The sequence below is a fragment of the Octopus sinensis genome, unplaced genomic scaffold (genome assembly GCF_006345805.1).
Source record: "Octopus sinensis unplaced genomic scaffold, ASM634580v1 Contig01533, whole genome shotgun sequence".
Lineage (NCBI taxonomy): Eukaryota > Metazoa > Mollusca > Cephalopoda > Octopoda > Octopodidae > Octopus > Octopus sinensis.
This window is the reverse complement of record NW_021824856.1, coordinates 1-12,837: the sequence shown is the minus strand read 5'-3', so window position 1 is coordinate 12,837 and position 12,837 is coordinate 1. Positions and strand designations below refer to the sequence as shown.

Here is a 12,837-nt window from a genome sequence, read left to right as displayed (position 1 = left end):
CAAATTCAACCTCTCTTCTCTGGGCAACATATTTTCTTTTGATGCTTTTAAAATATGAAAATTACTTTGACAGTCATTGACCAGAACAAGACGAAGATCTCAGTCAGTAAAGGAATTGTCTGGGGTCATCAAAGTTTGAAGTTACTCTTTTCAGTTTTATAAAGTCACTAAAAGTCTTACGTTTTCTCAATTTATAGAAAACTAACACTTTTAAAAATGAGTTTATGGTTACGCATTAAATGTTAAACTAAATTTGCTCCAGCTGGTCTATATAAACAGTAACCTATAGCTTTGAACAGCCTACTATTTTGTTGTGTATTTACATGGCATAAATGTGTGAATAGAATTCCCCCCAGTTATCCAAGCAAAAAATCAGAAACTTATGTTATCAATTTATGTAGAAGAATTTTGTACAAAGTTTGATACAAATAATTTTGTTGTGTCTGGGGAGAGTCATTCTCTTTTAGTGCCTTATTATTTAACACACTCACCGGTAAAATTTCGTTTTGCTTTAATAGTAATATCAATTCTGAATAAAGTTTTTTTTATCGAATTTAAATATCTTGATTATTTAATTTGAAAACAATCAGGTTTGTTCACTTCTATCACAAAAGAATCCAATAAAAAGTGGAAAATACTTATGAATCTTCCATTCCAATTCCACAAAAGTCTGCTCGGTAGAGCTTCCTGTCACATCTTATAATGTACATAAAGGTCTCATGTGTGTTACTTATTTAATCTTGGTCTCTGCTGTAAGAACTTGAAATCTAATTTCAAATTAAAATAACAGTGGAGTAATATGAAGGTAAATATTGTAAGGAAGAATTGTACACTTCCTTTATCTGAAGTTACTTAAAAAGAGGGAGACACTGTGGCTTTTCCACAATCACATGCAATTAAAACAACAAATGTTGTGTCATTATTTTATTATCTCAGGATTTTTCAGCACAGCTATTGTTTAATTATAATTTTTTTTATTTATTTTCATATGTATAATAGTGAAGTTTTATTTTTACTGACGAAAATTTCAGTAATTAGTAAATAACGAAGGTCATAAAGTAAGAATATAAAATTAAAATATTGTATATTGCACTCAAAACCCCTGAATTTTTATTCAACCACCACCACTTTGGAGAGTCCTGTCTTAAACCACAACAGGACAAAGTGAGATATATCCTTAGATACGTCATGTATTATATAGAAATACTATCTCTATAGGATATATAAAGGGAAAATACATCAATATATATATATACCAGGCATTCTACTCTCAGATAAAAATGAAGGTAGATAACTATCAATATAGCAGAAGATATTAAAGCTGTCTATATAACAATGGGGTTGTTTAGGGAGGGGATTAGATATACAACAACAGCAACAACAATAAATGAACATTTCAAAGTTTGTCTTTATTTTAAATGTGAATTTTTAACAAAGGAGCCAAACCAGTGAATGGATCACTATGTGGCTGATATACCTGCTAGAATTAGCAGCTAAATTCACACGATATCACTGTACAGAAGGGCATATTGGACAATGTGGTTGTGGGTTCTCTTTGGAAATAGGTATGATGGTCTTGGCTGGCATGCGTTTGATCATAAGTCTCTGTTTGGTCAAGGTTAATCTGAGGCTAAACAACAACAGTTACACAGAAATTCACTTTGCGTCTAATGACAGACATTCCATCGCAGCGACACATTCAGCTTCTTCAAGAGCTGCACGTAATGTTGCGTGTGTCCGTGTTTCTGGGTCGCAATTCCTGAACCATTCGTAAAGCATCAGGTAGCCTTGTTTTACAGCGTCAATAGACTCATCATCAATTTTCAGTTTAGTTGTATCAACTCCTAAAAAAATTGCTGCAAAAGACACAACAATAAGAAATAAATGCAACAACCTTAACAATATTAACAATAATATAAAAGATGTGTGTTGTTATAAACATAACAAAGAAACTATTTCAAGAGAGAAATATAAAAAAATAGCTAAGAAACAAGAAAAATATAGAGACATTGTTTTCTATTTCTAGGGATGATGAGAAAAATAACAAAGTGGTTAAATTAAAGGTGATTTAAAAAAAAACATTAATTGAAGTTTACACTTGAGAATCTTTTAAGGTAAACCGATGGCAGATGTGTTTGTGAAGGCAAAAGTGCATGAGAACCTAAAGAATCAACATAGGGTACCAACAGGCAAACCATTTGATCCATTCATTTCCTCTGCTCAATATTTCTGGGATAGTTGTGGGGATAGAGTCCCCTGGCATTTCTTCCATTGGGGCCTATCAGATGTAACCATCATTACATTTTTGGTTGGATTCCCAAGCATCAACAACTAAGTCTATGGATATCATCCAACTATTTACTGCTTGGTCTACCCCTGGGTCTCCTACTCCATTGGTTTGACTTTGAGAACCTGTCTTGTAATTCATTCCTGCGACATTCTGATCACATGTCCTAGGTACCAGAGATGTGAAGAAGTGGCTCAACCTGGAGAGACTCCCAAATCTCTGAACTATAAATCCTATTGGGCAACATTACTCCAGAGACCCTTCAGAGAAATCCCATATATCTGTCTTAATCTGGCAGATTTCAGATCTGATATTCAAAGGGTCATGAAAGTAATGTCTCTCTGTGAAATCAATCACCTTGCAAAGTTCCCAAAATGACACTGAAAATCAAATGAATAATGATAGACCAACAGTCGATTATTCTCAGTCAAATCCAATCCTTTTTGAATCTACTCCAGATTCAATCAATTCTCCTGAACCCATTCAGTTATTCTTATGTCTCAGTGAGAGAGAGAGACCAGCCATGGTCTGGCTTCACTTGTGAATATTCATTTTCTGTCAAATTTCCTTAAAGCCATTCTCTCTTTTTGGATGTGGGGAATATGATATGATTTGGCTGTGTCACCCCTACACTAAGTCTGTTTTTACTGAAGCATTTACAAACATATGTCATGTTGTAAAGTTATTCCAATATGGCAATATAAATTGCAATTATCACATTCAAACACAATAACCCAATCCCTAATGGCTTCAAGAAGACCCTAACTCATGGTCTTTTGATGGAGTAAAGACGAACCAAAAACGTTGTCATTAACTCAGCTGTTTACCCTTAACATATTTTTCTTCTTTCTTCAATATTAAATGCTACTTGTATTTTCTTGTGTATCCATAATTACCAACCTCAGTGGATACTTTATGAAATACCAGTAATATCATTAATAGAATTTATTTTGCAGCTAACCATTCCACTGGAAATTAGGAATGTAACCTGTTCTCTTTCATCCTGACAAATGAAATAGCCCAGGTGAATGTAAAATTTATAGAAATCAATTAGGTAGTGTAATTTTATACTCACCTACTTGCCACCAATCTCTTCCTAACCTCTTAGCCACTCTCAGAAGATCCTTCTCCTTCAGCTCTGGACTCTCTGAAATAAATATTTCCAAATTTTATAATTTATACTAAATTCTTAATCTTTATTCTTGAGGCATGCTTATCATCAATGGTCAACTGGTGACCACTATGATTTTGGTCAACTTTTTAATCTATGTAATAGCTCAATATTTTGGTCCACAACAAAATAGATTCAACTTCTTAAACTTCGTCTCTCTATCAAGACATCCTACATAATCTAACAATGTTGCATTTATCACATTTAATTATCATTTGATAAGACTATTTTTCTCACAGTTCTCTATTTCCCTTCTTATATCTGTACCAAACCTGTGACATGACTTCACTCACCAACATTTTTCTCATCTTCTGCTTATTCTAATGTCAAACAAGGTGTTTTCCAAAGACCTAATCACAATACACGGCAGACAAATTCATGTAGGATAAACATACACCTGACATCTTTGTTAAGGGTTGATGTTGGTAATCTTGAATCGTAACTCCGCACATCCCAGTTCACAAGAACATCATCTGATTCAGGAAATATTTTAAGACTCCTTAATAAGAAGTTCTTTAAAACCCTTTATTCCCCAAAAGTTTTGGCTTATCTATTGCTTATAAGATGTCTTCTTTTTGTGCTATTATCTCGATGCCTCTACTCTTGTGGGACAATGAGGTAGTGTACCATCACCCTAAACAGTTTCTCTTTAACCTTTGACATGCTTTCTTCTGCTACTTTGAATTTCACTTATTTCTGCTGAGCTTTGGCAAATGACGGCAACATTTATTTGCCTTCAACCCTATTCTTGACCAACTAATTAATTAATACAGTCTATTCAGAACTATTTGCATATCCTTTTGCTCTGTTGTTTGTTTTCTTATGTCATCCATTAATGTCGTCTTAGGGGACTTCACTCGAGTTATTTCTTCTGATCAATCTGCTGATCTAATAAACATTTCCATAACAAGTACAAACAAAATGACTGATATTGTGCAACCCACGGCAATTCCAGTCTCCAGACAATGCGAGTCTGTTGTGAAATATTCTGTCCTGAAGCACATTTTGAAATTATTACAGCAACTCTTCATTAGATTCTCAATCTTTTCTCGTATATAAAAGACGTCCGTTGTTTTCAGCAACAACTCGTGTAGTACAGAACGATAAGCATTAACCTGATCAAGCCATACAACATTCAAATCGTTTTTGTTCTTCTTTGTATCTTCTATCGCATCCCAGATTCAAAATGCAAGTTCCACACATTCAGGGATTCCTGTCTTCTCTCTTTTACTCTTTACTCTTTTATTTGTTTCAGTGAGCTGACTGTGGCCATGCTGGAGCACCGCTTTTAGTCGAGCATATCAACCCCAGGACTTATTCTTTGTAAGCCTGGTACTTATTCTATTGGTCTCTTTTCTCGAACAAATAAGTTACGGGGACGTAAACAAACCAGCATCGGTTGTCAAGTGATGTTGGGGGAACAAACACAGACACACAAGCATATACACATACATATATATATATATATATATATATATATATATGCGACGAGTTTATTTCTGTTTCCGTCTACCAAATCCACTCAAAAGGCCTTGCTCGGCCCGAGGCTATAGTAGAAGACATTTGTCCAAGGTGCCACGCAGTGGGACTGAACCCGGAACCATGTGGTCGGTAAGCAAGCTACTTACCACACAGACACTCTTTAATAGAATTACTTTACAGTTAAACTTTCAAAAAACGCAATTTTTTACATTATTGAGAGACATTCCTATCAGTAATGGTCAATTGGTAACCATTATGATTTTGGTCCACATTTTTCTAGTTTCTGTTCACCTGTTTACCCCTACACAACAACATATCTTAGTTCTTGGTTCCAAAAGACAATATTAACTCTATTGTGTTTTCTAATTTATCCATTTTTCCATCCAAGGCAACAAAGATTTTATGAAATTTCAGCGATATATTTCATCGACTCCTTTTGCAGCTAACATTTCAAATGGAGATTAGAGATGGGCCCTGTTCTCAGTCCTTCTGACAAACAAAACAGCTCAGGGGGTGGAGAATTTATAGGAATCAGTTAGGTACATTGATTTCTATAAATTTTTCCATTGCTTGTGTTTTATGGCAACGAATTGGTCATAGCAAGTGGAGGCGCAGGGCTTAATGGTTAGGGTATTTGACTCATGATTGTAAGATTGGGGTTTCGATTCCTTCACCAGGCAATACGTGCGTTCTTGAGCAAAACACTTCCATTCACTCAGCTGGCAAAAATAAGTAATTTTACAGCGAACTAGTGTCCTATTCAGGGAGGAATGTATACGCTAGAGAAACCGGGAAACCAACCCTATGCCTCTTATGGGATAACATAATTAGGTACAGTTATTTCATACTCACCAACTGGTCCTGCCACCATCTGGACTTCCATATTTGACGAATTTGGACCAACTGAAAAATACATTTCAAAGTGGTTTTAGTAAAATTTCTTTATCCTTTCTAATAATCGATATTTTATTATTGTGAGACATTCGTGTCATCACTGATGACAACATGCTTTTGTAGAACATTTGTATGCTTTCTACAGTGGGTCCAAGTAATGGTTCAATATTTAAGTCCACAACAGAATAGACTACACTTAACAACCCTTCTCTGTCTCTTAAGTCATCCAACAATTCTAACAATTCTGAAATTATTTCATTTAATTATCCCCTAATAACCGATTTTCTCTTAGCTTCGTTTTGGTTTTCTTATGTTTGTGCCAGATCTATGACAAGACATCTCTAATCAACATTCGTCTCATCTTCTGCTTAAATCCAGTGTCAACCAAGTTGAGCATCGAAGTCCTAGCCTCAAACACGACACACCACTTCCAGACGGATATATATCTATATCTATCTATTTGTTTTGCAAGATTTTTGATGTGAAATCGTGTGTTGAAACAGATATTGTTGTATTTAGGAATGGTCATTTTGCCAGTTTAGCCAATAAAAACACACGCACTATATATTTAGTGTTACTTTGCTTCAGCGTTATTTATTTTTTACTTTAATCTTAATCTTATTTCGGCAAGAGTTCTTTCATCACACTCCTGTGACCTCATCAGTGGTCCTTTGCTTTCTTCTTTCTTATTTGTGTGTCTCTCCTTACTAACCATCAGCCCTTTTGTATTTTGTATTCCTATTGTACGTGTCTTCATTTGCGCATGCGTATATCTTTATGTGTGTCTATGTTTAGTTAGTGTGCGTGGGGGGGGGTTGAAGTGCCTGTAATATTTGTATCTTCTGTTTATATACGTACGTGTAATTTGTTTTTGCTTTTGGCCGAAATAAGATTAAGATTAATGTAAAAAATAAATAAGACTGAAGCAAAGTAACACCAAATATATAGTGCGTGTGTTTTTATTGGCTAAACTGGCAAAATGACCATTCCCAAAAACAACAATATATCTATCTATCTATCTCTCTCTCTCTATATATATATATATATAGATAGATATATATGTATATATATATATACACTTGCTCTCTTTGTTATTGGTTACTACTAGTAATCTTTAATTTTAATTACCCACATCACAGTTCTCCAGAATGTAATCAGATGTGGGGAAATATCTGAAGATATTTCAATGTCATTCATCCTCCTGAATAAAGCAGGTCGAACAGAAAGTGACATCAGGTCTAACAGGAAGTGATATCTTGTGTCCTAAATTAAAACACTATATTCACACAAAACCTCATTAACGACATAAAACTTGTCATCCACGCATTATTGCTGTGAAAATATTTGAAACGGTTCAGAAGAACTGATACTCGGAATACTAATCTATACATCAATCAAAGTTTCCCACCCTTTTGATGTCCCCTCTCTAATGTTGGTCCCTAAACCCTCAGTTGAGATTTTCTTATTGAGTCTCCTATTTTATAAAGGCTCACTCTGATATTCATATAAATGCAGTTGTTTTTAATTATCGGCTTCCGAAGATATTGATAAATCATTAATCACTCTAATCACACACAAGATGTCGGTATTTACTGATAGAACCTTGGTGATTTATTGGTATTTAGTCACCATTTATAATTCAGTATTCTTTATTATTTTTATGTTGCAGAAAGCAACCATCTTGAAGTGTGACAAGTCTTCTAATTGGACAAGAACAATGTTTAGTGGGAGTAGTGAGAGAGACATAATATGACAGAGAAAAGACACCTGGAACATCTTTTATCAAAAGTGTGCTTGATTAAGTCAGAACTGGATCTACACAACAACATGAAATGCAATATTCCACACCATAAAGCCCAAGAGACAAACAGACAGATCTTACCCAAACTATTTTTGCTCGTTATATTCTGTCCACACTTGAGGCATTGTTTAGGTATCTTTTGGGGACAGCATTTCTTACACAGCGAAAGATGTTTACATGGAAAGAACGTCTCTGTGGCCACTTCGTCTTCACAAAACACACATCTGAGGAACAAAAACATGAACACATCCCATTAATAACATTCATTTATAACAAATATTACATTGTGTGCATATTTACAGTAGAGAATATTATGCGACACCACAATTAAACAATTACATATGGGCGAATTTGTGAGTATATAAATGCAGACACAGAAACACAGACACACAGACACAGACACAGGCACACACACACACACACATACACACACATATATATATATAAATGGACACAAATATTAATAAGTATATGTCATGACATTGATACATCACAAAAACTGATTTACGCAAAGTGAACAACATATATTCCAGAAATATAATTCACTTATATATATAGATATATATATATATATATATATATATATATATATATATATATATATATATATATGTGTGTGTGTGTGTCCGAGTCAGTCGCCATGATAGATTGTTAGCCGCTACACACATTTTTTTCTCTCCTTGTTTCTATCCTTGTTTTTTTTTCCGTGTCCCTTTCTGTAGAAGAGCGAAGGCTCGAAACGTAAAAGACTTTTTCTATTCCTTCAATACCACCTGTCATCGTCTTTTGTTTTTTTCGTAAACTCTCCCTATATATATATATATATGTATATATATGTATGTGTGTGTGTGTGTGCGTATATGTATATATATCTATATATATATATATATAAAATAAAAACATGATGCGAAGGATTCAGCGGTACATATGTTTCGGGCCTTTATTAGACAGATTTATAACAATGCATAATGTATGTCTGTGGCCTTCTTCAGCCGCGCACAACAGCTTCCACAAGGACATGTGTTACATCAAAAATTCTTGGTTGGGGATGCAAATCCTCTCATTCACGCACGACATAATGCGGCAGCAGCATAGAGTTGAAGCGTCCATCTCTTTCTTCTCTCAATGTAGAATCATTCTACATTGAGAGAAGAAAGAGATGGACGCTTCAACTCTATGCTGCTGCCGCATTATGTCGTGCGTGAATGAGAGGATTTGCATCCCCAACCAAGAATTTTTGATGTAACACATGTCCTTGTGGAAGCTGTTGTGCGCGGCTGAAGAAGGCCACAGACATACATTATGCATTGTTATAAATCTGTCTAATAAAGGCCCGAAACATATGTACCGCTGAATCCTTCGCATCATGTTTTTATTTTATTTTGATCAATTTACTCCACCACCTACACCACCAAACGGTATACACAGGTGCTTATAATTATCAAGTACTCATCCCGAATTTCTATATATATATATATATATACACGGGGGGAAATAAATATTCGTGCATGTCAAAATTCTTTATTTATTTAATTTCTAATGAACATAAATGGGATATACCACTGTTAAATATTTGCATACAGATGCATAAACTAAGAATATGCAAAAGAAACTAATAAATTATAGTAACTAAGGAATTTATATAAAATTATAAATATTTAGGGGTGAAAAAAGTATTCGTGCAGAATATAAATAACTGATAATTCTGATATGATACTTCGTAGCATAACCATTATTCAGTTCCACTTCAACCAATCTCTTCTTGTAGTTCTTCACCAATGACTCGCATGTTTCTTTAGGAATTTTTTCCTATTCTTCTTGACAAATTTTCTTCAAATCTGTAATGCATGTTGGGGCTCTTGAATTTCAGTTTTCAAATAACGCCACAAATTTTCAATGGGGTTCAAGTCAGGTGACAGGCTTGGCCATTACAATAATTTTATATTGTGATTGACAATCCATATTTGGTAGACTTCACCGTGTGCTTAGGGCCGTTACCCTGTTGTAAAACCCACCCTTCACAAAGCTGGAGCTTTTCAACAGAGTCGCATAAATTATTGTTCAAAATATTTTGGTACATCTTGCATTCATTCTACCATCTATCACATGTCAATTGCCAGTACCATTTGCAGAGAAACACCCCCACACCTCCAATCTTTACGGTAGGAATTGTGTTTTTACTCCAAACATGGGTAAGCGAATTTCGTCCAAACAATTCAATTTTCGTCTCGTCTGTCCATAGAACATTTTCCCAGAATGTATCAGATTTATCTTTATGTTCATAACAAATTTTAAACGGGCATCTCTATGCCTTTTAGTCAACAGAGGAGTTTTTCTAGGAGAGCGTGACTTCAGTTCATTCCTATGAAAACTCCTTTCTGGTGATTATTGCGTTTTTTTCCGATTCTTCGCTTCATTTTTCTTAAAGATCTTGGGGAAATCTTGCGTGGTGCTCCGGATCTTATTCTGTTTTCAACAGTTCCCGATTCCTTATATCTTTGAATAAATGAAGATATGGTAGTAAGCGGAATACAAAGTGTCTCTGATATTTTCCTGTAATTTTTACCTACTTTCTACAGTTCAATAATTAAGTTTTTCACTGAATTTGCGAGTTCTTTACTTTTCGCCATTATTGCGATATCACTTTATGTTGTCTCAGTGCTGAATGAAGAAGCTAGTGTTTTGACACTCAAAAATGAAAACTGATAAGATTATTGGAATAAACAAGAAATTTCTAGTAAAAAAATATTTTAACAGTATTTTGTGGCATAGAAAATCATACATTTATTCTGTACGAATACTTTTTTCACCCCTAAATATTTATGATTGTATATAAATTCATTAGTTACTATAATTTATTAGTTTCTTTTGCATATTCTTAGTTTATGCATGTATATGCAAATATAGTATTGGTATATCCCATTTATGTTCATTAGAAATTAAATAAAGAATTTTGACAGACGAATATTTATTTCCTCCCCACAGTATATATATATATAATATATATATATATATTATATATATATATATATATATATATATATATATATATATATCTTTCTCTCTTTTCTCTTTTTACTTGTTTCAGTCATTTTGACTGCGGCCATGCTGGTGCACCGCCTTTAATCGAGTAACACGACCCCGGGACTTATTCTTTGTAAGCCCAGTACTTATTCTATCGGTCTCTTTTGCCGAACCGCTAAGTGACGGGGACATAAACACACCAGCATTGGTTGTCAAGCAATGCTAGGGGGACAAACACAGACACACAAACATACACACACATACATATATATACATATATACGACGGGCTTCTTTCAGTTTCCGTCTACCAAATCCACTCACAAGGCTTTGGTCGGCCCAAGGCTATAGTAGAAGACACTTGCCCAAGGTGCCACACAGTGGGACTGAACCCGGAACCATGTGGTTGGTAAACAAGCTTCTTACCACACAGCCACTCCTGCGCCTATATATGTATATATATGTATATATATATATATATACATGTATGTATCTATGTATGCATGTATAAATACGTATGTATGTATGTATGTATCCATGTATGTACACTCATTGTATGTGTTTGTAGGCGATTTTCTCAGGATAGCTCACATGGACATGACTGGGTGGGACAGAGAAAACAGAGGAACAATCTGTTGGTAGACAGATAAATTCCATCACTTCACTATTTACTTCTACATTTTCTCATTCGTCCCAAATCTTTAAAATAGGGAATTGAGAGAGGTGGGTGGGGATTTTAGGAGAGGTATAACAGTCAACGCAACCAATCATTTGAATGTAATCAAAATAGTGTCCTTTCTTTTAATTAGCTTAACATCTGCATATTGTTTATTGTTCTTCTTACTGTTGTTGTCTAACCTTTCATTAAGCTACTAAGACAGTATAATGTATCAGTAGAATTAAAACAATAGAAACATATAAACATGGTTATATACAAAACAGAAAATGTAATGGTTTATCTTGTCATTGCCAGTGAATACTTACTGCGGTGAGAATAACGTCTTTAACATCTTTTTTAAATCTTCCTCTTCTATTAGGTCCAATGGTGTTCTGCCAATTTTGTTTTTACAGTAAAAGTTGGCCCCGTGGTGGGCTAGGTAGCTGGCAACTACCACACCAGAGCACCTTTCTTCGTTTCCCAGTTTCAGCTCTACGCAGAACTACAAATGATGAAATATAAAATGATGAGTTAAAGATTACACAAACATATACAAAGGTACCCCAAATTACACAACAGTTCAACTACATTTTCACATAGTTTGTTTCCCCAGTGATTAAACTATTCACACAGCGTTGATTTCTTACATCATCTCTTAGTTGAGTCCACTTTTCATTATCATTTGTTTTTACTTTACGCTCTACATTAAGACAAAAATTATGATCATTATATTGAACAAAACGCACATTAGTGGTCAACGTTATTGCTTAACAATGATATTTAATGAGTAAATATTTACTTGCCAATCACAAATGTCACAAACTATTCAATAAAAACACAATATAAAGTTATTATAACATCAAGTCAAATATACAAAATATAAGGACAGAAATGTCACAATAATGAAAGACAACAAACCAACAAGAACCTATCTCTACAACTGGCTTGATAAAGCCAAATGGCCATAGCAAGAGAAATACTTACGGAAGAGTATTGTACATATAAGTACTAGCTTAAGGTGACCCGCTCTACGCGTGGGTGAGGGTGTGATTGTTACTTTCTGTTGCTTCCTTTGTTTCTTATCGCCATATTCACCCTCTTTGTTCCTCTCTCCTTTCTCTCTCGCATCCCCACTCTCTTACTCTTCCTTTATCTCGGACTCTCCCTCACTTTCTCTTGCTTTTTATCTTTCTCTATCTATCTATCTCTCATTTATAAAAAAATTAGATTTCCGTGCTTAAATTACAAATCTTCTACTTTACCATGTTGAAAATTTGATTGAAATCGGGCAAAAGGTGTCCAATCTAAACCCTCAATTGTCCCCCAAAATCAATAAAACCCCTATTTTCACACCAAAACGACCACAGTAGCGCCCCAAAAGTCTCTCAAACAATTTCTCACCGCAAGTTACCCCCTCTTTTAAATTGTAATCCCCTTCCAGGCCCAATTACACATCTTTTTACATAAAAATCCAATTTGTATCATCGTTCGCCTTCTTCATTTGATAGATTAGAAATACATA

The 12,837-nt window shown here is 34.5% G+C and overlaps 1 protein-coding gene across 1 annotated transcript; it reads right to left on the bottom strand.

The window, feature by feature from the left end:
• Positions 1-1,388: 1,388 nt before the first annotated feature.
• LOC115227069 lies at positions 1,389-11,851 on the bottom strand. The gene is made up of 5 exons (XM_029797999.2): positions 11,642-11,851; positions 7,717-7,859; positions 5,793-5,843; positions 3,363-3,434; positions 1,389-1,856 (listed from the first exon to the last, which is right to left on the bottom strand). The coding sequence occupies exons 1-5, from the start codon at positions 11,665-11,667 to the stop codon at positions 1,657-1,659; spliced, it is 492 nt and encodes a 163-aa protein (XP_029653859.1). The 5' UTR covers positions 11,668-11,851; the 3' UTR covers positions 1,389-1,656.
• Between the last annotated feature and the right edge of the window lie 986 nt (positions 11,852-12,837).

What these genes read in the sequence shown, in the direction of transcription:
- LOC115227069 (XM_029797999.2), bottom strand. Translation starts at nt 11,667, where the DNA reads ATGTTAAAGACGTTATTCTCACCGCA. An exon ending in AACGAGCAAAAATAGTTTGG is followed by an intron (nt 5,844 to 7,716) that starts GTAAGATCTGTC and finishes TGTATTTTTCAG; the next exon opens with TTGGTCCAAATTCGTCAAAT. An exon ending in GATGGTGGCAGGACCAGTTG is followed by an intron (nt 3,435 to 5,792) that starts GTGAGTATGAAA and finishes TATTTATTTCAG; the next exon opens with AGAGTCCAGAGCTGAAGGAG.